At 35.5% G+C, this 24,897-nt stretch overlaps 3 protein-coding genes and 1 long non-coding RNA gene across 10 annotated transcripts; 1 reads left to right on the top strand and 3 right to left on the bottom strand.

Moving 5' to 3' along the window:
- Positions 1–8,010: 8,010 nt before the first annotated feature.
- Positions 8,011–8,835, bottom strand: LOC136997456 (uncharacterized). Its single transcript, XM_067348335.1, has one exon. It carries the CDS (start codon positions 8,833–8,835, stop codon positions 8,011–8,013), a length of 825 nt encoding a protein of 274 aa, XP_067204436.1.
- Positions 8,836–9,871: 1,036 nt separating this feature from the next.
- LOC136998487 (uncharacterized) lies at positions 9,872–15,037 on the bottom strand. Of its 5 annotated transcripts, XM_067351182.1 has the most exons (7): positions 14,469–15,037; positions 13,857–14,118; positions 13,134–13,281; positions 12,608–12,770; positions 10,343–12,535; positions 10,099–10,257; positions 9,872–9,987 (listed from the first exon to the last, which is right to left on the bottom strand). In XM_067351182.1, exons 5-7 carry the CDS (start codon positions 10,530–10,532, stop codon positions 9,941–9,943), a joined length of 396 nt encoding a protein of 131 aa, XP_067207283.1. In that variant the 5' UTR covers positions 10,533–12,535; positions 12,608–12,770; positions 13,134–13,281; positions 13,857–14,118; positions 14,469–15,037; the 3' UTR covers positions 9,872–9,940. The 5 variants fall into 5 exon arrangements, with proteins under 5 accessions (XP_067207283.1, XP_067207275.1, XP_067207268.1 ...); XM_067351174.1 differs by lacking the exons at positions 9,872–9,987; positions 10,099–10,257 and having other exon boundaries at positions 11,850–12,535; positions 13,857–14,275; positions 14,469–14,815; XM_067351167.1 differs by lacking the exons at positions 9,872–9,987; positions 10,099–10,257 and having other exon boundaries at positions 11,850–12,535; positions 14,469–14,815.
- A 110-nt stretch (positions 15,038–15,147) lies between these two features.
- LOC136998478 (uncharacterized) lies at positions 15,148–24,384 on the top strand. 3 transcript variants are annotated; one of them, XM_067351154.1, is made up of 12 exons: positions 15,149–15,953; positions 16,039–16,197; positions 16,309–16,470; positions 16,711–16,872; positions 16,965–17,099; positions 17,352–17,474; positions 17,952–18,157; positions 18,229–18,721; positions 19,223–19,333; positions 23,768–23,955; positions 24,033–24,182; positions 24,272–24,384. In XM_067351154.1, the coding sequence occupies exons 1-8, from the start codon at positions 15,764–15,766 to the stop codon at positions 18,262–18,264; spliced, it is 1,173 nt and encodes a 390-aa protein (XP_067207255.1). In that variant the 5' UTR covers positions 15,149–15,763; the 3' UTR covers positions 18,265–18,721; positions 19,223–19,333; positions 23,768–23,955; positions 24,033–24,182; positions 24,272–24,384. The 3 variants fall into 3 exon arrangements, with proteins under 3 accessions (XP_067207251.1, XP_067207253.1, XP_067207255.1); XM_067351150.1 differs by having other exon boundaries at positions 15,148–15,953; positions 17,952–18,721; XM_067351152.1 differs by lacking the exons at positions 19,223–19,333; positions 23,768–23,955; positions 24,033–24,182; positions 24,272–24,384 and adding an exon at positions 19,002–19,168 and having other exon boundaries at positions 15,148–15,953; positions 17,952–18,721.
- LOC136998505 (uncharacterized) lies at positions 17,520–18,343 on the bottom strand. Its single transcript, XR_010889074.1, has 2 exons — positions 18,216–18,343; positions 17,520–18,134 (listed from the first exon to the last, which is right to left on the bottom strand). It is a non-coding gene; the product is annotated as an uncharacterized lncRNA (long non-coding RNA).
- Positions 24,385–24,897: the final 513 nt, after the last annotated feature.

The following is a 24,897-nucleotide window of genomic DNA, read 5'->3' as shown; positions in this document are numbered from 1 at the left end:
TTATTTTTAAATTTATTTTTAAGAAATAAATTTTAATAAATTTTTTTAAATTTTAATAAATAGGGAGAAGAACCCACTCATAATCGGATAGTGCCGCTCCTAACGCTCGGCGGCGCTGGCCCTAGCGGCTGCGGTGCGCGCGGTAAGGAGAGGAGAGGAGGCGTATACCACGGAAATCGGCTGAAATGTTCAGACTAATTTCGAGCACTGCTTTAAAATATCCGATAAAGTACAACATGCTTTGGTTTCTTCTATTCATATTAATATTTGCAATATATAACAGTAGATAATATTGCATAATATATCTATTCTATAATATTTTCATGTTTAATTTTAAATTAACTTTATTTTGCTGACATGTTTTTATAATACTTAATTTAAAGTATCGTGAAACTAATATTGTTTTTCTATTTTTGATTGCATTCTAGTAATTTTATAAAATTTATTTCATTATCCGATAAAGTGCAATATGTTTGAATGTCTCTCTCATATTTCTAATATTACATTATATAATATATTGCATAATATATTCTTATTGCATTTATATTCTTGTGTTAGTTCTTAATTGGCTTTATTCTATAAACATTTTGTCTTTAATTTTCAATTTATTTGAAACTCTAAACATATTATTTGATTACTTTGAATTACTTTATAATATATAAAAATTATGTTAATATCAAGAGACACGGTAGTGTCTCGCGCCAAGTTCACGCGCAGCGCAAGACCGACCGTGTATCTTTACGCGAGCACATGAGCTGATAGGAGTCGAGATTTTCATATCTCAATAATGCGTGGACCGATCGAATTTATAATAGGCTCAATCGATAGAGCACATGCGATTTACATAATAAAAGTATCTTTACTTTTTTTGTACATACTTTCTAAAAAAATATATTAATTGCCAAAGTTTGCCAAAGTCGAAATATGCCGAAATTTATGTAAGCTTGGTCGTCGTCGTCGTCGTCTGTTCGTCATCCTTCTCTAATATATAAGTTTTTCCTTTGTCAACTAGAAGCATCAAAATGCGACATAGTTGTCCTTTTCTACATCCCGTGAAATGTCGATTCCCGCATAAGAGCGTCTTTTTTCTTTCCTTTCTTTTTCTAAAAGATGTCTGTCCTTTTTCAACATGGCGGCGCTCAGACCTGTCAGCTCGCAGCTTTGATGATACTAATCACATTGATATAATTAATATCGGTCGTAAAATGTATATGTAACGTGTTGTGGAGACGAATAGAGATAGTGTATATCAAAATAATAGTATTCTTTATAAAAAAAATTTTTCTCGTCTTGAAGTGCAGAAGTGTAGCAACACACATGCTGACAACACTCTTAAAAGGAACGTTCACAAGTGTCCCCTCCCGATTTGATTCTCCTTGAAATATGTTGTAAAACATACAATTTGAGAAGACACGTATTTTTTTATAGCGGCCCTAACTCAAATTTAAAGGGTGAAACACCCTTTTGAAAAAAACGAGTTTTTTCTTTGTGTGTAACTATCGCCAAAACCGTAGGAGATATAAAAAAATGTTTCAAGTAGAAGTTGTATGGCTTGTAATGGGCTTTATAACTGTGTAGTTGGATTTTCAAAAAATGTAATTTTTTTAAATTTACTCTTACCCCTTGGTATTATTTTTTCGAATTTCAAAATTTTTGTAATGACAAAAGTTGTAGCATTTTTTACGCTGAATTTAACCATATATGATTTTATTATGTTCCGAAATTGCATCTTTCAAAAATAAGTCATCAGTATCATATTATATGCGTCGCGCTGCATGACGCATTGTTTATACCGCACTTGTGTTGCGCAATAGTCGTTAAATAAATATAAAAATGACATGTTATCACATATTTAAGGAAGAAAAGTTAACTAAAATTGTTGCTAAAGCATCCCTTCCACATTACACTCTTATAGATAATCGCTGCATTTCGTATGCAGCGCGTTGTCATATACAAGTTAGCTATCAGCGCATATTACACTTTGAAGTTTTGCTTGCAGTGACCACGGGAAAATAATTTATGAAACGAAAACAGTGAATGAATCACACAATCTATTCAACATATATCCACCCTGACTCTATTCTCTTGGCCCGACTTGACTGACAATGAATAAAATTCTGTACATACTCTTTTTCAATAATTTTAATATACTGCGATATATTCTACATACTATTACATTCTATTAAATTATTACGATTTTTTTAAACTATGGTATATAAAATCAAAAAATGTGCATCATGTAACTATTGTATTTAGTACATGTACATAAACTTACAAATTGCTTGCATACATCCGCAGATTGCAGATTGTCATTAAAAATCTCCAGATCTTCACTCGTCTCCAGTGGAAAATCTGGCAGGAGGTTGTCAACCTCCTCATTCAGCACAGGTCTACCATGATCTTGGAGTTGATTTATGACGTGGTTGAGTTTCGTCATGATTGTTTTATAATATTTTAAAAACCGCTCCTCAGTCAACGGTTCTGAAACAAATGCACATTTTTGTTTATCAACAAATGAAATGTGTTTTTTTAATTTTTATATATATATACATTTGTTATATACATATTATATTTTCTAATAGAAATATCAATTAGTCTTGAAGTAAACTTTCATTTTTTAATTAAAACTAAATAAATCTTGCAATGAAATTGTTGACTGATGGACATGTTTATTTACCAATTACTGCAGTAATAGTCCGAAAATTATTCATGACTATGAAACTACTCGATAAAATGAAATACCAATTTGTAACTCTTTTGTGGAGAATAATGAGATTACAATGGAAATGAGAATGGGAAAACTCATTATAGTTCCTCGTTAACAATTTCATTACAATATTTGTTCAGTTACAATTTAAAACGGAACATTTTATAATTATAACCTGGTGCTCTAATTAAAAATGTAATTAGCAATGCCTATGTCAGTTTATACGTGAATATTATCGAATTATACATTACCACATGAACGAGCATTTCCTCGTTGTTGAAACAAGCGCCTCTGATCAGTGTCATCGAGTTGCTCTTCGTCCATTTCTTTGGAGTCATCATCGCTCTCCTGCATGTTCGACGACTCATCTTCAACTAAAGGAAAATAACATGAATCTATAGTCTTATTATTGCAACATCAAAGGTGTAAATCATTGAAATAACTAGGCAATTGAAGAATTTTAATTTCCCTGTTGTTTTTTAATATTTTGATTTGATAAATTGTCAAAACATTTAAAAAATTGAATTTTTATAAGAAAATATATCGATTGTTCTTCGAATATAAAAGCATAGCCTTTATTTGTACATATCATTTTTTATGTATACAAATTATGAACATAATATTACCTGTTCGCTGTTTCTTCAACGGTAATGACACTCCCTTGTGACATTCATTTCGTATGGAAGTAGGCAAAAGTTTCTTTTTGCAAGGGTTGGTTAATGACTTCGTCGTGACAATACCTTTATTTCTTTGACATGTATCTGTTGAAAAACGTTTCGTGTAATGTGTTATATTATTACATCAGTATCTATCTACGTTTCCGTAGATTCAAACAAATAAAATAAAAACTCACTTTGAGATTGCTTCTCATCCTTGTTGGTTGCCAATACATTTTGCCAGTGTCGTGATGGAGAATTCTCTACCTGAAGAGATGCGAATGCAATTTCTCTTTCAAAAACTGCATCGAAGTTTTCAAGCTCCTCGGATACATCATGCGATAACAACTTTTCGTTCTCTATAAAAATATCGACATGAAATACGTGTGTATTATGACATGGCAATATGAGAAGTTATGAAATATATTATTATCAATTGTGCAATATATTAGTATAAATTATAAATTATAAATTATATTAGTATTAATTATATTAGAAATTAAATATATTAGTTATATTTAACATATAAATTAATTATATTAGAAATTAAATTACATATATAGTATAAAATATATTACTATATATAAATATAATTGTACCTATAGGCGTATTGCCTAAGGATTGTGTTCGACTTGGTTGAAAGATATTGAGACCAATTTCTTAGAAAAATATAATTTATTTTTCCTCGTCAGAGAAGTAGAGTAAAGTACAAGTTTTGTGTTTGATTTGATTAAGGGCGCCAGAGGCGCTTTCTCGGCAAGCGTGTAAGGCCGAGAATTAAAAGAAAAATTGACGGGCGCGGTAAGAAATTACCGGCCGCGTCTTAGTGTGTTGAACGGGTCCTAAAAAGGACGGTTCAACTGAGTTAGCTCGTTGCAGCCCCTTTCCCGGTGTCGGTGGAACGCCGTTAGGGAAGTGGTCTTCCGTCTGACAACTGCTCTCTGAGCAGGCTCTGAGCGGTGAAGTCTGTACTGCGATGGATCGAGTCTCTGGTGTGCTGGTGGTGGCAACCGTCTCGGCTCTCGGAATTACGGATTGTTCCGTGTACCGAGGAGAGAGAGGTCTCCGAATTCGGATGTCGCCTTGAGTGAGCGTGTCCCTTGGTGGTCGAGTCAACCGGACGCAGAACTCTAGTGGGATTAATTTCCACACTAGAGACTGAGGAGGTGACGGCGAAAGTGGAGTATCCGCGGGCCGCTTGGTTGAAGTGCGTGGCCGATGCTGGGACTCTGCTTTCTTTTTACACGCCTTGCGAGGCAGTGTGAGAAAAACGGCGAGACTCTGTGTCTCTGGTTATCTTCTGCCGAGGCAGAATACGACTCAGTTCAAGGGCCCTGGGGAGAGCTCGCCTTGAAGCGAGTGAGTGAGGAAAGATCTGCGGAGCAGCTCTTTTATATCTCGTCGATCGAAGCTTGATCGCGAGAAGGTTCTTCACCGCCTGCGCAACCTGGCGGTGGGTCCGCAAGCTTGTAACTGGTAGAAGGCCTGCGGCGCGTAGCGGCGCCGTGATGTATTATACCGCGTCAGTGCAGCGGTGTGGCGGTGAGCCGCCACAGGACCCCCTTGGCAGTTTTTAAGCCTGGAAACGCACGGTTGGTTTAGAAGTTCTGCCGCTCCTCGTCTTGTTGGTTGCGGAGGGCTTTGGTTGGTCGGCTGATGTTGGTTCGATTGGTTGCTCATCGTCGTCCAACGTGTAAGCCGGTTTCAATCGGTCAATCGAGACGTTGATTGGCTTGCCGTTGACCAATAGCCTGTAGACTTTGTCGTTTCTGCTTAAAACGTTAAATGGTCCGTCGTATGGTTGCTGTAACGCTCTGGTCGGGCAATCGTGTCTGACGAAAACTTTTTCCGATGTGGCCAGGTCCTTGTGTACGAAGGTGCTGCGGTGGCCATGGCGTCGCAAGTGTGGACGGAGTTTGCTCATTTTTTCCTGTAAATGACGGACAAACTCGTCCGTTGGTTGCTCGTTATTGGTTTGGTCCAAGAATTGTCCGGGAATCCGAATAGTCTCTCCGAAAACTAATTCTGCTGGTGTGGCTCCGATGTCCTCTTTTACTGCGGCGCGGATGCCTAATAAAATGACTGGAAGAATTTGCGTCCATGCTTCTGTTTCGTGGCTTTTGATAGCCGCTTTGAGTTGCCGGTGTAGTCTCTCTACCATGCCATTGGCTGCCGGGTGATATGCGGTAGTTCGGATGTGTTGCGATCCGGTCAGTCTGGCCAACTGCTTAAATAGTTCCGACTCAAACTGCCGTCCCTGGTCCGTGGTGATTCGTGCCGGCGCTCCGAAACGCGCAATCCAGTTTTCAAATAAGAGGCGAGCCATCGTTTCTGCGGTGATGTCGGACATCGGGTATGCCTCTGGCCATCGTGTGAATCTGTCAATGATTGTGAGGCAGTATTTCTTCCCTCGAGATGGAGGCAAAGGTCCGACGATGTCCATGTGTATGTGCTGGAACCTGCTGGTAGGCCCCAAGTAATTTCCTGTTGGTGAAACGGTGTGTCGGTGGACCTTTGATTTCTGGCAGGGAACGCAAGCCTGCGCCCATCTGCGGCAATCCTTTTTTATTCCGGTCCACACGAAGCGCTGCGTGATTAATTTGACGGTGGTTTTTATCCCGGTGTGCGCGAGTCCGTGCAAATGCTTAAAGATTTGCTTTCGGAACTGTTGCGTGACGTATGGTCGTGGGATGCCCGTCGATGTATCACAAATTAGTTTGATATCCGTGCCGGGAATTACGGTTTCTTTAAGCTGCAACTTCGTATTCCCTTTGAGTAATGCTTGTATTTCGGCGTCGTCTTTTTGAGACTTTGCGAGCTCTGCAAAGTTTACTGCTTGCTGGACAGCCTGCGTCCTCGATAGTGTGTCTGCTACGATGTTATCCTTTCCCGCCACGTGTCTGATGTCGGTTGAATACTGCCCGATCAGCTCCAAGTGCCGTGTCTGCCGCGGTGAGCTCTGTAAAGGATCTTTTCGAAATGCATACACGAGCGGTTTGTGATCCGTGTAAATGATGAACTCCCTTCCTTCTAACCAGTGCCGGAAATGTTTGATTGCTGCGTATATCGCCAAGAGCTCTCGGTCGTACGGACTGTACTTTTGTTGCGCGGTGGTCAGCTTTTTGCTGAGGAACGCCACCGGTTGCTGTCCGAGTTTTCCATGTTGGTGGATTACTGCTCCGATTGCGAAATCTGAGGCGTCGGTTGTTAAGGAGAGTTCTGCTTTCGGGTCCGGATGTGCCAAGAGCGTTGCCCGTGCAAGGCTTTCTCTGCACGTTTCAAACGCTGCCTCTCGTTCTGCGCTCCATTCGATTGGTGTTTTCCCGGGTCTGTTCCCTTTTAGCGCGTCATTCAAAACTGCTTGGTCTATGGCCGCTCCCGGAATGAATCTCCTGTAAAAATTTAAGGTTCCGAGAAACTGCCGCAGCTGCTTGACGGTGATCGGTTTTGGAAATTTCCGAATGGCCTCGACTTTTTCCGGTAGTGGTTGCGTCCCTTCTGCTGAGACTTGGTAGCCCAAAAATGCTACGGTTTCTTTTCCGAACACGCATTTTGCTGGGTTTAGTTGAATTCCGTATTTGCTGAGTCTCTGGAACAAAGCTGTTAAATGCGCTTTATGTTCGTCTACGTTGTGAGATGCTACCAGGATGTCGTCAATGTAGGCGTAGCAGAAATCGAGTCCGCATATCACCTCATTTATGAATCTCTGGAACGTTTGCGCTGCGTTTCTCAAACCGAAAGGCATTTTGAGAAATTCGAACAGACCGAACGGTGTGGTGATTGCCGTTTTTGGCACGTCTTCAGCGTTTACTGGAATCTGGTTGTAAGCTCTAACCAGATCCAGTGTAGAGAAAATTGTTTTCCCGTGAAGAGCCTGTGTGAAATCCTCGATATGCGGAATCGGGTATCTGTCCGGCACCGTTCGGTTGTTGAGCTTCCTGTAATCGCCGCATGGTCGCCACGTGCCACCTTTCTTCGGTGCCATATGCAACGGTGAGGCCCATGCGCTCTTGGACGGCGCGATTACTCCTTCTTGCAGTAAAAGATCGAACTGTTGTTTTGCTTCTTTTAGCTTCTCCGGCGCCAGTCTCCTCGGCCTGCATGCTTCCGGTGGTCCCGGTGTTGTTTCGATGTAATGCATCGTTGAGTGCGGCGCGGATTCCGTCTTTCCGGTTGGTCTAGTGAGCTGTGGAAATTCAGCCAATAAGGCGTGAAAAGCTGTTTCCTGCAGTAATGTCTTAATTGATGTTTGTCCGGTTCTGCTCTGCAGGCTGTTTGTGGCCAATCCCGTCGTAGCGTCCAAAAGTTTGCCTCTCCTTACATCCGGCAGGAGATGGAAATGCCCAAGGAAATCGGAGCCGATGATTGGCTGTGTGACGTCAGCTACGATAAATTTCCATTGGAAGGCGCGCCTCAATCCGATGTTGAGCTGAAGCGCGATCCACCCGTACGTGTGAATGACAGTTCCATTGGCTGCAAACAGGGCTTGCGTTGCTCCGGACATCCGTCCGCGTACCATCGAGCGCGGGTAGACACTTATGTCTGATCCCGTGTCGATGAGGTACCGAACTTTTGTTTGTCGCTCGGTTATTACAAGGCGGCATGGTTTCGGGTCCGGGCCGTCTGCCGCCATTGATTCCGGACCGTCTAGTTTTCCGTTTTGTCCTTCTTCTTCTCCTTGTATGTACATGGCTCTGTACATTTTCTTGCCTTGCTACCGAATCGCCGATGGAAAAAGCAAAACTCGCTGTCTTCTTCCGAATTTGATTTGGTCCGGCTGCGGCTGCGCGATCTGTGGCGCTGTTGCTTGTGGCGGTGCTCCTGCCGGCCCAATCGCGTGTTGAGTGCGGCGACTTGCTTGACCAATGCCTGAATCTGGTCCTCGAGCGAGCCGGTAGGTTTTGATTTCGTCTCCTTAGGCTTGTCCAAAACTGCGACTGTTCGGCATGTGACTTCGTAGACGCGGTCGGCCTGTTCCGCCACGTCCTCGAGAAGATCGTCAGTTCGCGTCGCTAGTATGATCTGCATTTGGGCCGGTAAACGCCCCAGCCATAGCGTGCGCAGGAGTTGATCAGGCACGGCATTGCCCGCGAGCGTCCTTAAATGGCGCAGGAACTGCGATGGCTTTCGGTCGCCTAGTTCCTCTCGCTCTAATAATTGGCGGATGCGGTGTTCCTGTGAGTCGCTCAGCCTTTGAATGAGTGCCCTTTTTACGGCTTCGTATTTCCCGCATGTCGGAGGATTCGTTATCACGTCTTTGATTTCCTTGATGTATTTGGTTTCGATCTGCGAGATTGCGTACGCATATTTGGTTGAATCCGACGTGACGGCGCTCAGCAGGAACTGGCTCTCTAATTGGGCGAACCATAATTCTGGTTCCTCCGGCCAAAAAGGTGGTACTCGCACCGATACTCTGCCGATTTGTGCTGCGTCGGCGCCTGGCATATCGCCGGCCTTCTCTGATTGGCTCATTTGCTTTAACCAGTCGTCGGGGTCACCAGTTTATAGGCGTATTGCCTAAGGATTGTGTTCGACTTGGTTGAAAGATATTGAGACCAATTTCTTAGAAAAATATAATTTATTTTTCCTCGTCAGAGAAGTAGAGTAAAGTACAAGTTTTGTGTTTGATTTGATTAAGGGCGCCAGAGGCGCTTTCTCGGCAAGCGTGTAAGGCCGAGAATTAAAAGAAAAATTGACGGGCGCGGTAAGAAATTACCGGCCGCGTCTTAGTGTGTTGAACGGGTCCTAAAAAGGACGGTTCAACTGAGTTAGCTCGTTGCAGCCCCTTTCCCGGTGTCGGTGGAACGCCGTTAGGGAAGTGGTCTTCCGTCTGACAACTGCTCTCTGAGCAGGCTCTGAGCGGTGAAGTCTGTACTGCGATGGATCGAGTCTCTGGTGTGCTGGTGGTGGCAACCGTCTCGGCTCTCGGAATTACGGATTGTTCCGTGTACCGAGGAGAGAGAGGTCTCCGAATTCGGATGTCGCCTTGAGTGAGCGTGTCCCTTGGTGGTCGAGTCAACCGGACGCAGAACTCTAGTGGGATTAATTTCCACACTAGAGACTGAGGAGGTGACGGCGAAAGTGGAGTATCCGCGGGCCGCTTGGTTGAAGTGCGTGGCCGATGCTGGGACTCTGCTTTCTTTTTACACGCCTTGCGAGGCAGTGTGAGAAAAACGGCGAGACTCTGTGTCTCTGGTTATCTTCTGCCGAGGCAGAATACGACTCAGTTCAAGGGCCCTGGGGAGAGCTCGCCTTGAAGCGAGTGAGTGAGGAAAGATCTGCGGAGCAGCTCTTTTATATCTCGTCGATCGAAGCTTGATCGCGAGAAGGTTCTTCACCGCCTGCGCAACCTGGCGGTGGGTCCGCAAGCTTGTAACTGGTAGAAGGCCTGCGGCGCGTAGCGGCGCCGTGATGTATTATACCGCGTCAGTGCAGCGGTGTGGCGGTGAGCCGCCACAGTACCTAAAATAGAGTTATGCTGCAATACGTCGACTAGTGAAAGTTCTAATACCGAAACTGTGACCGTAGGACTAACACTTTTCGCAGAATGATCACATTTCTGTTGGGCCTGGTAATTTCAAGGTGGTGGTACGAATGCACCTATGCCAATATCATCGTCAGTAGCTGAAAAATTCATATTTAATTAATTATTGATGTCATCATTAGAATGATTATTATTGTGGCTACTTGTAAATTGTAATATAATCTATTAATCAATTTAATCTTTAACAGTACCTGCTTCCTCTTCCGAGGTATCCTCAAGACGTACGGGTTTTTTGGTGACACGTTTCTTGGCCGGTTTTATTAACGCTTTCGTACACAGATCATCCGTATCATCATTTGTGGAAGCGTTCGTGCAATGCTCCTCTACTTGATTGGCAACTTCAATGGTCTCTGTTAAGTTTATAAAGACATTTTATTGTGATAATTCATTTTTAAAATATTATGTTTATAAATTGTTTTACAAAAAAATATTAACCGAAAGGTCCCAGGAGTTTACGATATTCGTACTTGATCCATCGGTCATCTGGTTGAAGTACATGCATTTTTTTTCTTATGAATTTCATGTTTTTTGGAGGCCAAAGAATGAACTTATGATCCAGATGCACCCAATGCTCAGGAACGAGAGAGCAAAAGTCTTCGCACAATACAACATAATATCGCACCATCTGCAAGTTAACGATTTCACGTCGACAATAATTACTGATGTAAAAGTGGCATTACATATTGATTGTTTTGAAACGTTAGTAAAACAGCTTTGCGGCATATTTGGTCTGCAGGCCATATTTGTGGAGGTGACAGATTTTTTACTTCATATATGTGCAAGTTGCTCGAGGCACATGGATAATTCTGAATATCGTTCCTGTTTAAAAATGCACAACCAATAACGACAATAACATTTCCTCTGAATGCGATATGATTGATCATGACGATACTTCCATCAGCCATGAAGCAACAATTATCTGGTCTTTTATTTGATATTTCCAAATTTTTGAATTGTAAAACTCGATGCTCTCTGTGACAACCCATAGGAAGGTTGGACCTAACTGGTTTCTTTACCAGAGGATAGTTGAGATTCATACCACTTATATTTGCTGTTATTTGCGAAGATTTGGCCTGACCAATCTCCGATAATCGTCGATGAATTTGCTGCAATGGTTTCGCGTGTTTTCGGAGCAAACTTTTCAAAGTTTGCATGTGATTTTCAAAATCGAAAGCACTAAATCCGTCCAACGTGCCAAATGCCTTTACACTTTCGTTCAGATGAATCAAATTATGTACGTTACTCGTAACATACTCTTTCCCAGATAGCAAGTTGCCCGCAAGTTGCTATTAATTTGCTTGAAATTGCTTTATTAAAGTTGCCTTCAATATTGAGGAAAGCGGCTTCCGATTTTGTCTATTGGATTGTCGATTTTTATTGCTAGGAACAGTTACAAGCAACTTGATGGCAACAGTTGCCTTCTTACGAATCAGTCATATAATAGATTGTTGGAAATCATATGGCAACATGACGGAAATAGTTTCCACCTAAAATCTTAATTCCATTAGTTGCTAATAATCTGACGATAATTTGAAGGAAACCGTTGCCGTTAAAAAAAGACTCATCTGAGACATTGATTGTGTATCATGCAATATATATAGTGAAAATTACTAAAATGAGCAAATTTATTAATGTATCTGTGATTTGAGAGTCAATTCTGTATCATGAAATGTAGTGAAAATTACAGAAATAAAAAAAATTACTAAAAAGTATATAATCTTATTGTTTAATAAGTAATAAAATTGCTTACTTTTTGTAATTTTTACTACATTGCATGAATACAGAATACAAAATCGACTCCTAAATTACAGATGCATTCATTGCATACAGATGCATAAATTTGCTCATTTTTGTAATTTTTATTATGTTGCATGACACAATCAATATCCTGGTAAGATTTTGGTAGGCTATCAAGGTCATGCTTCACAATAATTAACCATAATTATATAATTGGATTCAAAAGTTTATTTAAAAAGTATCTTTTCAACATTCTTTTAGAATTTTCTTTATTAATGATTGCCCATATTCTGGGAAAATAAAATTTTTATAGCTATTATATATTTTATTGCTACCCAATTAAATAATAAGTGTCCTTACAAAATTAAATTAGACTTTCCAAACACTTTACAAAAAAAACAACACACTTATTGGCCAATCCAACACTATATAAATGAATATTTGTATCTACGCATTTTTTATATAAAATATATTTATGAAAATAAGAATGCACGTTAACAACATAAAAGAAACCGAAAATAAGAATGCACGTTAACAACATAAAAAAAACCGAAAAGATAACTTTAAGATAAAGATAACTTTATGAATCATTTGATGAGTGCTCATTTTCATCGCTATCATTTTCTACGTCTGTAACGTTATATTCATTTTCTGAATTTCTATTATCCCTGTCGTTATCATCATTTTCTGAATTTCTATTATCCCCGTCGTTATCATCATTATATAATGCATCTGCAGTTGCCTGCAAATTTCTCCGATTTCCTTGTACACCTGGATGTCTACCTCTGGCATTCCGGAATCGTTGTTTGGCAATTTTCAAGGATGCGACGATATTTTTTTGGAATTCTTCTCTGGTTGGTTTAGGATAATACCTATTTGACGCTACGGCTTCTGAAAAATAATCAATATTATAATCAATATTGTACACACAGTGGACTAACAAATATACACAAATATACATACGGTAAATCGCTTGACATAAAATTGTATTATAGAATGGGAATTTAATATCATTAATTCCCCACCATGTCATTTGTCCGGCTACTTGCATCGTTAAAGCTTCTTTTATACATTGATGCACGCTATCTTTTAATGTTATGCAGTTTAAAAATTTAAAGTACTGTACCTATAAACATACAAATTATTGCAATAAAAGTAAAAAAGGTTAATCAATAAAGAGATAAGTTAGTTACATGCTATTTAATATTCTGAATTATGTATATGTGTAAAAGAATAATTCCGCAAACGTTTCGATCTGTAATAAAGTTATTTTCGAATACGATGATAGTCATTTAGAAAATAAACATTAAAAATAAATAAATACAATATTAATTAAGACTGATTCTAACAAGATTAACGATTCAAAACTGTCGAGGTATAAAATAAATTCTGAAGATATACAAATTATTACATAATATAAATTGAAATATACATCTATAAAGCAATTTCTTTTATGTGTATATTAAATATGAATTAATTTAATATTTACAACTTCTTCATAAACGGCGTTATCCTTTGTAAACATTTGTATTGCTTCTATTGTCGAAAATGGAAGAATTCGCGGCTTTGTAGGAATTGTATTAATAACGTTGCAATCGATTTTTCGCTCTATTGTATTCAATCGTTCATTTGTTCTTCTGAAATTAATTGATTATAATTAGTAATATTAATAAACAATGTGTGTGAAAATACTAAAATAAATATTTAACGGTAATAGTCCATCTAATTGTTTTAATGATTAATATTTCATATTCATCAAAACTTTTAAATAGATTGAATGAAACAAGTATATGTTTTTCTGAGAACAAAAATCAAAAATATTATAGATTATAAGAAGTTTCAAATTGAGAAATGTTTAAAAAAAAATTATATATATAACGTAGTAAACATATTAATAAAGTATAATTAGAAGCATATATTCTGAAACCAATCAATGATATCAAAACGATAATAATGTTCAAAATATGTTAGTTATTCTTGCATTCCTTTATTTAGAATCATTCAGAATAAAAAAAGAATATTTCATTACTTATTTAGTCATATTTTTTCAAATATATTTTACAAATTTTTGCTCAGAAGCAAACTTGTAACGTTTAAAAATTTTTATGAACTATTTATTAAAAACTTTTAGAGAGAAAGTAAATATATATTATTCAAAACAGAGTTATTATCTATTTTCAATTTTAGTTAAAATAAGAAAATATATACGTACTGCATTTTTATGCTGTAAGTCGCGAAGTATTTCAATTACTTGCGATATTTCATTTTTTTCTCTTGCTATTGGTGCATTATTTTCCAATTGTATTTGATGTGATGGTATAACTTTTTGAAGTGGTTCAATTGATACGGTATTTCCCAATTCTTGTATGTGATATGATTCTTGCACTAATGAATTTGCATTTTCAACATTTGATACAGGTTGACAACATGGTTGTAAATTGTGTAGCAACTGCATCTCATTCTCCAAAGGAATACTATGTGGATAAATGGGTGATGATGTAATATTTTCCGAAACTTCTTTATGTTGTATGTTATTCTTCATTAAATTTCTGTTTAATTCTTGAGTTATATGATGAAAACTGTTTCCATTAATGCCAGATTGTTGTGGTGATATACTTGTTGCATTATTCGCTTTAAATGATTGAAAGTTGTTAATAGTCTGTTGCTGTGCATTTTCTGTAAAATTGTCTGTTGCATTTTGTCCAGTATTATTAGAAACATTTTGTCCAGTAAGAGGTATTGGGTGATATGGTAATCGATGTTTTTGATTATACGTTAGTGTGTATGGAGTATTTTGATAGGTCTTATCAGACATAATGCGTACCCTTGTACAGTTTGAATCCTTATTGAAATTAGAATTACACGGCACATTTTCATTATTCATAACATTATGGATATCTTGTAAAGTAGATGAAACTTTTTTCTTTGCTTTTTCTTCATTAATATACTTAGATTTTTTTTTAACCTTCACTCCTTCTTCGCTCGAAGTAGTTTCGAATCGATGTGGTTTTTTACATAATCTTTTTGGACGATGTATGGATCTAAAAACAAGACAAAAATAATCTAAACATTAATATTGTCAACATAAACATAAAATAGTAATAATACTTTTTCTGTAACAGTAACTGTAATTGTAAAAAATTCCCACAATATTTTAATAAGCACAATATTTTGAGCGCAATATTCATCACGCTATACAGGGTGTCAATTAAGTCCCGGGACGGCTGAATATTTTCTCATGTAAGGTATTTTTGAAAAAGGTCAAGGTCATTTCTGAAGTAATTTTCAACGAGGAATTCAACGGTGACCTTCAATTTGACCTTGAGCTTGACCTTCAAGGTCATTTCAAGGTTAGGTTAGGTTTTTTAAATAGAAACCCCTATTTTTGATTCCAAAATCTAATAGCTGGTGTCAAGAGCTTTTCAAAACACTATAATGAAGTTATTTTTCATTAAGTACTTTTCGAGTTATGAGGCTTGTAAATTACAGTATTTTGACATAAAATACAAAATATCTTGTAAAACATTTAATTTTTGGGAATCTTACTTTAATACTTTTATGCATAAAATAATAAGACGAATCAATTGGTATAAAGAAAACACATAGTTGCTTTCAAGAAAAAATATGTAGTTTGCAAAAAAAAACATGCAACTGCATACTTTTCATCGCAAATAACATCTTCGCAAATAACAGCAAATATAAGTGGTATGAATCTCAACTATCCTCTGGTAAAGAAACCAGTTAGGTCCAATCTTCCTATGGGTTGTCACAGAGAGCATCGAGTTTTACAATTCAAAAATTTGGAAATATCAAATAAAAGACCAGATAATTGTTGCTTCATGGCTGATGGAAGTATCGTCATGATCAATCATATCGCATTCAGAGGAAATGTTATTGTCGTTATTGGTTGTGCATTTTTAAACAGGAACGATATTCAGAATTATCCATGTGCCTCGAGCAACTTGCACATATATGAAGTAAAAAATCTGTCACCTCCACAAATATGGCCTGCAGACCAAATATGCCGCAAAGCTGTTTTACTAACGTTTCAAAACAATCAATATGTAATGCCACTTTTACATCAGTAATTATTGTCGACGTGAAATCGTTAACTTGCAGATGGTGCGATATTATGTTGTATTGTGCGAAGACTTTTGCTCTCTCGTTCCTGAGCATTGGGTGCATCTGGATCATAAGTTCATTCTTTGGCCTCCAAAAAACATGAAATTCATAAGAAAAAAAATGCATGTACTTCAACCAGATGACCGATGGATCAAGTACGAATATCGTAAACTCCTGGGACCTTTCGGTTAATATTTTTTTGTAAAACAATTTATAAACATAATATTTTAAAAATGAATTATCACAATAAAATGTCTTTATAAACTTAACAGAGACCATTGAAGTTGCCAATCAAGTAGAGGAGCATTGCACGAACGCTTCCACAAATGATGATACGGATGATCTGTGTACGAAAGCGTTAATAAAACCGGCCAAGAAACGTGTCACCAAAAAACCCGCACGTCTTGGGGATACCTCGGAAGAGGAAGCAGGTACTGTTAAAGATTAAATTGATTAATAGATTATATTACAATTTACAAGTAGCCACAATAATAATCATTCTAATGATGACATCAATAATTAATTAAATATGAATTTTTCAGCTACTGACGATGATATTGGCATAGGTGCATTCGTACCACCACCTTCAAATTACCAGGCCCAACAGAAATGTGATCATTCTGCGAAAAGTGTTAGTCCTATGGTCACAGTTTCGGTATCAGAACTTTCACTAGTCGACGTATTGCAGCATAACTCTATTTTAGGTACAATTATATTTATATATAGTAATATATTTTATATTATATATGTAATTTAATTTCTAATATAATTAATTTATATGTTAAATATAACTAATATATTTAATTTCTAATATAATTAATACTAATATAATTTATAATTTATAATTTATACTAATATATTGCACAATTGATAATAATATATTTCATAACTTCTCATATTGCCATGTCATAATACACACGTATTTCATGTCGATATTTTTATAGAGAACGAAAAGTTGTTATCGCATGATGTATCCGAGGAGCTTGAAAACTTCGATGCAGTTTTTGAAAGAGAAATTGCATTCGCATCTCTTCAGGTAGAGAATTCTCCATCACGACACTGGCAAAATGTATTGGCAACCAACAAGGATGAGAAGCAATCTCAAAGTGAGTTTTTATTTTATTTGTTTGAATCTACGGAAACGTAGATAGATACTGATGTAATAATATAACACATTACACGAAACGTTTTTCAACAGATACATGTCAAAGAAATAAAGGTATTGTCACGACGAAGTCATTAACCAACCCTTGCAAAAAGAAACTTTTGCCTACTTCCATACGAAATGAATGTCACAAGGGAGTGTCATTACCGTTGAAGAAACAGCGAACAGGTAATATTATGTTCATAATTTGTATACATAAAAAATGATATGTACAAATAAAGGCTATGCTTTTATATTCGAAGAACAATCGATATATTTTCTTATAAAAATTCAATTTTTTAAATGTTTTGACAATTTATCAAATCAAAATATTAAAAAAAAACAGGGAAATTAAAATTCTTCAATTGCCTAGTTATTTCAATGATTTACACCTTTGATGTTGCAATAATAAGACTATAGATTCATGTTATTTTCCTTTAGTTGAAGATGAGTCGTCGAACATGCAGGAGAGCGATGATGACTCCAAAGAAATGGACGAAGAGCAACTCGATGACACTGATCAGAGGCGCTTGTTTCAACAACGAGGAAATGCTCGTTCATGTGGTAATGTATAATTCGATAATATTCACGTATAAACTGACATAGGCATTGCTAATTACATTTTTAATTAGAGCACCAGGTTATAATTATAAAATGTTCCGTTTTAAATTGTAACTGAACAAATATTGTAATGAAATTGTTAACGAGGAACTATAATGAGTTTTCCCATTCTCATTTCCATTGTAATCTCATTATTCTCCACAAAAGAGTTACAAATTGGTATTTCATTTTATCGAGTAGTTTCATAGTCATGAATAATTTTCGGACTATTACTGCAGTAATTGGTAAATAAACATGTCCATCAGTCAACAATTTCATTGCAAGATTTATTTAGTTTTAATTAAAAAATGAAAGTTTACTTCAAGACTAATTGATATTTCTATTAGAAAATATAATATGTATATAACAAATGTATATATATATAAAAATTAAAAAAACACATTTCATTTGTTGATAAACAAAAATGTGCATTTGTTTCAGAACCGTTGACTGAGGAGCGGTTTTTAAAATATTATAAAACAATCATGACGAAACTCAACCACGTCATAAATCAACTCCAAGATCATGGTAGACCTGTGCTGAATGAGGAGGTTGACAACCTCCTGCCAGATTTTCCACTGGAGACGAGTGAAGATCTGGAGATTTTTAATGACAATCTGCAATCTGCGGATGTATGCAAGCAATTTGTAAGTTTATGTACATGTACTAAATACAATAGTTACATGATGCACATTTTTTGATTACATGTACTTTGCAGACTCGCCACATACTGCTCCCCACACAACACGCGTGACTGTTAGTTGACTGATAGCCGACTTTTCTCAGTTGACTTAAAGGCGACTTTTAACAGTCGACTGTAACTCGACAGCAATTGACTATTTGTTGACTATTTGGCGATTTTTAAAAGTCGACAAATGGTTAATAAATAGTCGACTGAAATATGACTCAAAGTCGACGAAAGCTCTGTTCTTTTTACGACAAATAAAGATCTTATATCTTTTAAGTTATTTATATCTTTTCGACAAAGCGAAAAGATACAAATGATAGATATTTTATCTTGCCGAAAAGACAATTAACATAAAAAGAAATCTTAGTTTTAATTCGCTCGTAGCCCGTTAGCGTAATAACAGAGCTGCGCTGCGATCTGCTGCGCAGCTCTCTCGGCTTCCGGGCGTCTCTCTCCGCCGATCTCTGTGTTGCGTGTGTTTCTTCCTGCTTCTACATGTTCCATGTGCTTCGATATCTACGAGGTAAGTGTAATAAAAATCATGTATTTTAAGAGTAAAGCCGACGGCACATGGTACGATTTTTCGTATTAGATTTAACCACTAAGCACGAGAGCGAGAGGCAGCGAAAGACACTCGCTCTCGTGAGTGGCTAAATCTAGTACGAAAATATCATATCATGTGTCGTCGGCTTAATCCTCTTTCCTTTTTTATATATTTATACAAAATATGAAGTAAAATACACATTATTAAAAATATTTTTATATATTTCAATGTATTTTACTTCAATTTTATCTTTTTTAAGATCTAACATCACAGAGGTTATGTTCAAGAAACGTGGTCGTGTTCGAGTAAAAATATAATTATATATAATGTTTTATTAATTATTTAAAAATTAAAGGAATTAAAGGATTATACTCTTTCAGGGGTTCGATTGTATATTTGTGAAGAAATAAAAATGTGAAAAGTAGAGCACTGATTGCATGGTTATTTGTATTTTTTTTTTGCTATGAATTTATGTTACAGATCTTTCATCATTTATGGTATCATTTGTATCCCATTTCTGGTTGAATGCGAAAGACTTATCTATCGTTCACATTTATGGTCTTCTATTATACGGAAAGAACAATCTTTAAGGTAAGGTAATTTTTTTCTTTATCATATATTTAATTATTTTCTTTATTATGTAAAAATACACTGCACAATACTTGTAAAACGTAATTCAACTTTAATCTCAGTTTTTATCTTTATATAATTATAAATTTATAAATATATAGAAACTCATTTTAATTGTACTCTGTTTACTATACTTTTTTGCTTCTTCTTTTCTTGTTTTTTTACTTGTTATACATTAGAATCATTACTTTTTATTATTTTTTTCTATATTATTTTATAAAAAAGTATATACACATGTCAAATTGTTTATATGTAAGTGCAGTTTCTGTGCACATATAACTATGACTGGTATTTATAGTCCGAATTTATATTTAACATCATCTTTAAGAGTGATCTTGGGTCGTCTTAAAATCTCAGTCAATAAAATGGTATAATCTCTTATTTCTCTCATAATATCTTAAGACTGTACTTAAGACGATTTTAAGTATAAGAACGAATTATGAATACGTGAGCCTTATATAAAGTTTGATTGAGTTTCGTAGGTATATTGAAGTTTGTTTTGCATTGTGCATTTTTATATTTTTGCATACCTTATTTATAACTGTTTTTAGATTGTTTCTAAAATGACATTACTTTCAATAATTAATACAAAGATATTAATTGCATGTTTAATATTTCAAATATTTATTAATATTTCACATTATAAACTATTCTTCTTAACTTTTATTTCTAAACCTCCTACATTGTGGGTATATTCTTGTTTCTTTACTGTGTGCTCATGTGCATGACACTATTGTGTTTATTATAAAGTATATGTATAATCTAATTTTTATACAATACATAATATATATATATAATATACAATAAAAATTGTACAATAATAAATTACACTTGAAGTAGCTTAGTTGGTAGAACAGTCGTCCGTAAAACGATAAGGTCTCGGGTTCGATATCCGACTTAAATTCTCGTCTCGATATTTTTCTCGCCTATATCTTTAGAGGGTGTAGAGGGAGTTTTTATTAAATGAATTTCAAAATTGAGATCTATTAATTTTAATACTTCGTGAAGTACCAAGAAATATTGTGCTTTATGCATTAAAATTAAAATTTAATTCATCAAATCCATCCGCGTACAGCTCTTATTTGTCTTGTTAGTTATTATTTGTATTTAATCCGAGAGCCTTTTGAATCTTTATATTTAGTTAAATTACACTTGCTTTTATAGAATTGCTTGTAAAATTTGCTTTATATCTTAACATGCTGTCTCGCCTCGTAATTTGTTTTATTTATACCTCTCATTTTTTTTATTAATTATCTTAAACTTGGAACATCAAATACGAATCGATACAGTATATTTCGTGATACATTTAACACAGCTTTCTATTTCTTTTTACCTTGATATATCATATCATTGAATCAGTAAAACTTTTTCAACATACGTGCGGCGAAAGTAACCCATTACGGGCTACTTAACCCTTGAAGTGCATACCAGTGCAAATTCGCAAAATTTAAAGAAATTGATTTTTTTCTAAATTGTACTTGTGAAAAACACGCATTATCGATAAGAAATAATTGTTTTTTTAAATTGTACATATTACAATTGGATTACTGACAAAATTTTATATAAAAAAACACTGGTTTTTCATTTAAATTGCTTTTATTTCCTTAAAGTTATGTTAAGTCAAAAATCTCGAATCCCAATTCGCATTTGTGTGCACTTTAAGGTATAAAATAAAGGTGTGTACTTTGAGGGTTAAATGTTTCTGCGGGAAACATCAATGTGTTAAAATCAAAAACACAATTATATAAAACAAGCTTATTGTAACTATCGCAAATACGTATATATATACTGTTTATTTCTCGCACGTGCGTGTCCCCTTATGTGATACTCTGCATGAATGTGTATGGGAGCCATCTATGCGGCTAGGACGGAACGGAGAATTTTCAATTTAAATCTTTTAAAGTAATAATAATAATAATAAATAATAATAACAATAACAACATTTATAACAGAAATGCGGAAATCTTTTCGTGAATTGACAACAAGGCAACAATATCGTCGCTTGCAAGCGTACGAAACTGAACAAGAGCAGGAAACAAATTCTTCTCCAAAGAATACTCTAGCTAACGTCCGTACCAATGTGGAATTGGTCTCTAATTTTCACCAATTCATTGCTGATAATTCAGATGATAGTGACGAAAGTTCCAATAATATTTTAATGTCTCACGATCGAGAAAATAATGAAAATGAGAACAATGGAAACTTTTCCGAAAATACGTACGATGAAGAGTTTTCTATTTGGTTACGTTCGTGGAAATTGAAACATAACATTTCACACAGTGCTATGTCCGAACTTTTGAGTCAATTGCGCATATGCGGCCATGCCGATTTACCAAAGGATGCAAGAACACTGTTACGAACACCCAGGTTTAACTCTATCAAGATTTCAGCCAGCGGAGGTAGTAATTTTTATTACGGTTTGAAAAACGCTCTAATTGATTAATTGACACGTATTAATTATGAAGATGAAAATAACGTAATTGAAATAGATTTAAATATTGATGGACTGCCAATAAGTAAGAGCAGTAAAAGTCAAATTTGGCCGATATTGGGAAAGATCTATGGAAATAAAGCATTCACGTCTTTTGTTATTAGTGCCTATCATGGGTACACAAAACCGAAATCTTTAACAGATTTTCTGGCTCCTTTCTGCGAAGAGTATCGTGAACTTCAACGCACAGGAATAGCTTTCCGTAGAAAAACTTATGCCGTAAAAATAAGATGCGTAATTTGCGATAGCCCTGCCAGATCATTTGTTACAGGCACTAAAGCACACAATGCCTTCTTTGGATGTGGCAAGTGTATGCAAGAAGGCACGTTTGATAATCATCGCATGCTTTTCTTAGACTTTGATTCACCTCCTCGGACCGATGAAAATTTTAAAAATAGATTGCAAGAAGAGCACCATAATAATACGTCTCCATTGGAATCTATACTACCTATGGTGTCACGTTTCCCTCTAGATTATATGCATCTAGTGTGTCTGGGAGTCACAAAGAAATTATTACAGTTGTGGACAAATGGATATCATACGTCAAAATTGAGTGGTCAAAAAATAACGCAGTTATCTGACAAATTAATTGCTATTTAAAAATGGATACCAAAGGAATTTCCTCGAAAGCCACGATCATTGGATGACTTGCCTCGATGGAAAACAACTGAGTTGCGATTGTTTCTTCTATACGTAGGACCAATCGCTTTGCATGGTATTTTATCGCGAGATAATTTACAACATTTCAATGTGCTACATTGTGCTATTCGCATACTATGTCATTCAACCGATTTCTTACACAACAATGAATATAGCAGAGATTTGTTGATACATTTTGTCAAAATCTGTAAACAGTTGTACGGAAAAGATTCGATTATTTATAACGTACACAATTTAATTCATTTAAGCGAAGACGTACTCAAATATGGACCACTCGATAATTTTTCTGCATTTCCTTTTGAAAATTACATGCAGACAATAAAGAAAATGCTCCGAAAAGCTGAAAAGCCACTGCAGCAGCTGTACAACAGAATCTCCGAAATAAATGCCGAACTTAAAATTACTGACAACGAATCCATTTATCCCATACTGAAGAAGGAATTTCGAGAAATTCTTCCTGCAAATTACAAAAGAGCACATCGTGTAATTCAATTCAAAGACTTTATTTTGACAGCTAAGAAACCCGACAATTGCTGTTATCTAAAAGATAATACAATTGTTGTTATTAAACACATTTGCTATAATGGAGATACTGCCGTCATAATTGCAAGAAAGTTTTTAACGAAAAATTCATTATCTTTGTACCCATGTTCATCGGAAAATATGGATGTGTATATTGTAAACAATTTATCCCAGTTAATGATATGGGCAGTTACCGAAATTTCGAATAAAGCTGTTCAACTTCCGTTCAGGGAAGACTCATGGTGCTGTATGCCATTGCTACATTCATTGTAGCATTAAATTAGAAATTATTACTACCTCTACACTGTAGTACTACCTGATGGCCCGCTAATGAGAAAGGTACGATTCAATTTTATTTATGAATTGCGATAATATTTTAATGTTGTGCACATTTGAACGCATATATTTTTTTATTTATCGTACTACATTTTGTGATATATTTTTATGTGTAATATATTAATTAATTTGTATTTTTTGTTACTGTGTATTTTAGATGGCACCCGATTGACTACGCGTTTCAACATTTTATGTTATTATTGTTAGCATATTTTAAGTAATACATTAATATTTTGTATTTGGTTTAATCTATTACAATTTAATTTACAATTTATATTTTATTTTTTACATTATTATTATAAAATGCAGTCATAAAATAAATGTTTGCATATTTTAATTTATAACTGATATATGTATATTTTATAATTTATATATATTATTTTCAGAATGGAGTATTACGTTTTATTGTATGATATGTACTGCATATCTGTACCATCGTCATGGATCAATTTCGATCAAAGTACTTTCAAGATGCCCAAAAAGCATTCAGAAGTGTCTAAAGCGTGTTATAAACAGCTTACTCCGTCAGACAATTGGCAGGAACTGTCATTCAAGAAAAAGTTTGGACCGTTTGGTGCGTGTCATGATTTGCAACAATTGCAACAAATGCAACAGTTAACACATGTATTTGTATTCTAAAATTTCTTTCAGATACTTACAGTAATGCACAAGCAGTCGAAAAAACTGTGAGTGAATTGTCAACATCAAATGATGAAAACATATTTGTTTCGACAACCGTTGACAAACAAAAAAGATTTATTAGAAAACGAAAGTTTTATGGCGACACATCAACGGATGAAGGTATTTACGTTCGTACAGGATTTGTCGTTTTGTTCGTTATAATCCAAAATACTAGTGTAATTTTTAATGTATAATTTTTAAAATTCTAGATGTGAGCAAGAAAGGAAAAGAGAAAAGAATAAGAGAAATATAAACGCGCCTTCTAATTACATTCCGCAAAAAAAAGAGAACATTTATCTAATAGTCAACCAATTGAAAAGTCTGTTCCTTTTATTGAGCCAGGTTAAGATTTTTCTACACGAAATGCATAATATTATCAATGATGCATAAATAATACAAAAATAATTCTAACATATATGTTATTATTAATGCATAGAATACGAACCAGAGAAAATGAGAAAACATATCTCTATTTTGTATGATAAATGCAACGATTCCTTGGATGATCTAGAGAAAGGTAGCAAATTATCGCATTCATCGCATTCATCGCACAAACACTCTGATGAAGAAGATGTACCAGGTATTACATTAAAAGCAGATTAAACACGAAGTGTGTAAAATATTCAGTAGCCTTAAATATATTGTTTGTACTTAATTGTACGATATTGACAACTTCAACTGAATTAAAATAATAATCTACTTAAATAAAAAGAGCATTAATGTTTTCCAATATGTAATATTTATATTTTTATTTTTTCCGAAAATACAGACGAAATGAAGAATATAGATATACATAAAAATGATATAAACTTCCAAGAAATTAGGAAAGACAGAA

Source organism: Linepithema humile, chromosome 1 (genome assembly GCF_040581485.1).
Source record: "Linepithema humile isolate Giens D197 chromosome 1, Lhum_UNIL_v1.0, whole genome shotgun sequence".
Lineage (NCBI taxonomy): Eukaryota > Metazoa > Arthropoda > Insecta > Hymenoptera > Formicidae > Linepithema > Linepithema humile.
The sequence above is the reverse complement of the archived record's forward strand: the minus strand, read 5'-3'. Positions and strand labels throughout refer to the sequence as shown.

Coding starts and splice junctions, on each gene's coding strand:
- LOC136997456 (XM_067348335.1), bottom strand. CDS start 8,835: ATGAGCCAATCAGAGAAGGCCGGCGATATGCCAGGCGCCGACGCAGCA.
- LOC136998487 (XM_067351160.1), bottom strand. CDS start 14,521: ATGAAAATGTGCCGTGTAATTCTAATTTCAATAAGGATTCAAACTGTA. Junction 12,771..13,133: donor ACGCCGTTTATGAAGAAGTT/GTAAATATTAAA, acceptor GTATGTTTATAG/GTACAGTACTTTAAATTTTT. Junction 12,536..12,607: donor TTTATGTCAAGCGATTTACC/GTATGTATATTT, acceptor ATTATTTTTCAG/AAGCCGTAGCGTCAAATAGG.
- LOC136998478 (XM_067351150.1), top strand. CDS start 15,764: ATGGTGCGATATTATGTTGTATTGTGCGAAGACTTTTGCTCTCTCGTT. Junction 16,471..16,710: donor GCAGCATAACTCTATTTTAG/GTACAATTATAT, acceptor ATATTTTTATAG/AGAACGAAAAGTTGTTATCG. Junction 17,100..17,351: donor GTTGAAGAAACAGCGAACAG/GTAATATTATGT, acceptor ATTTTCCTTTAG/TTGAAGATGAGTCGTCGAAC.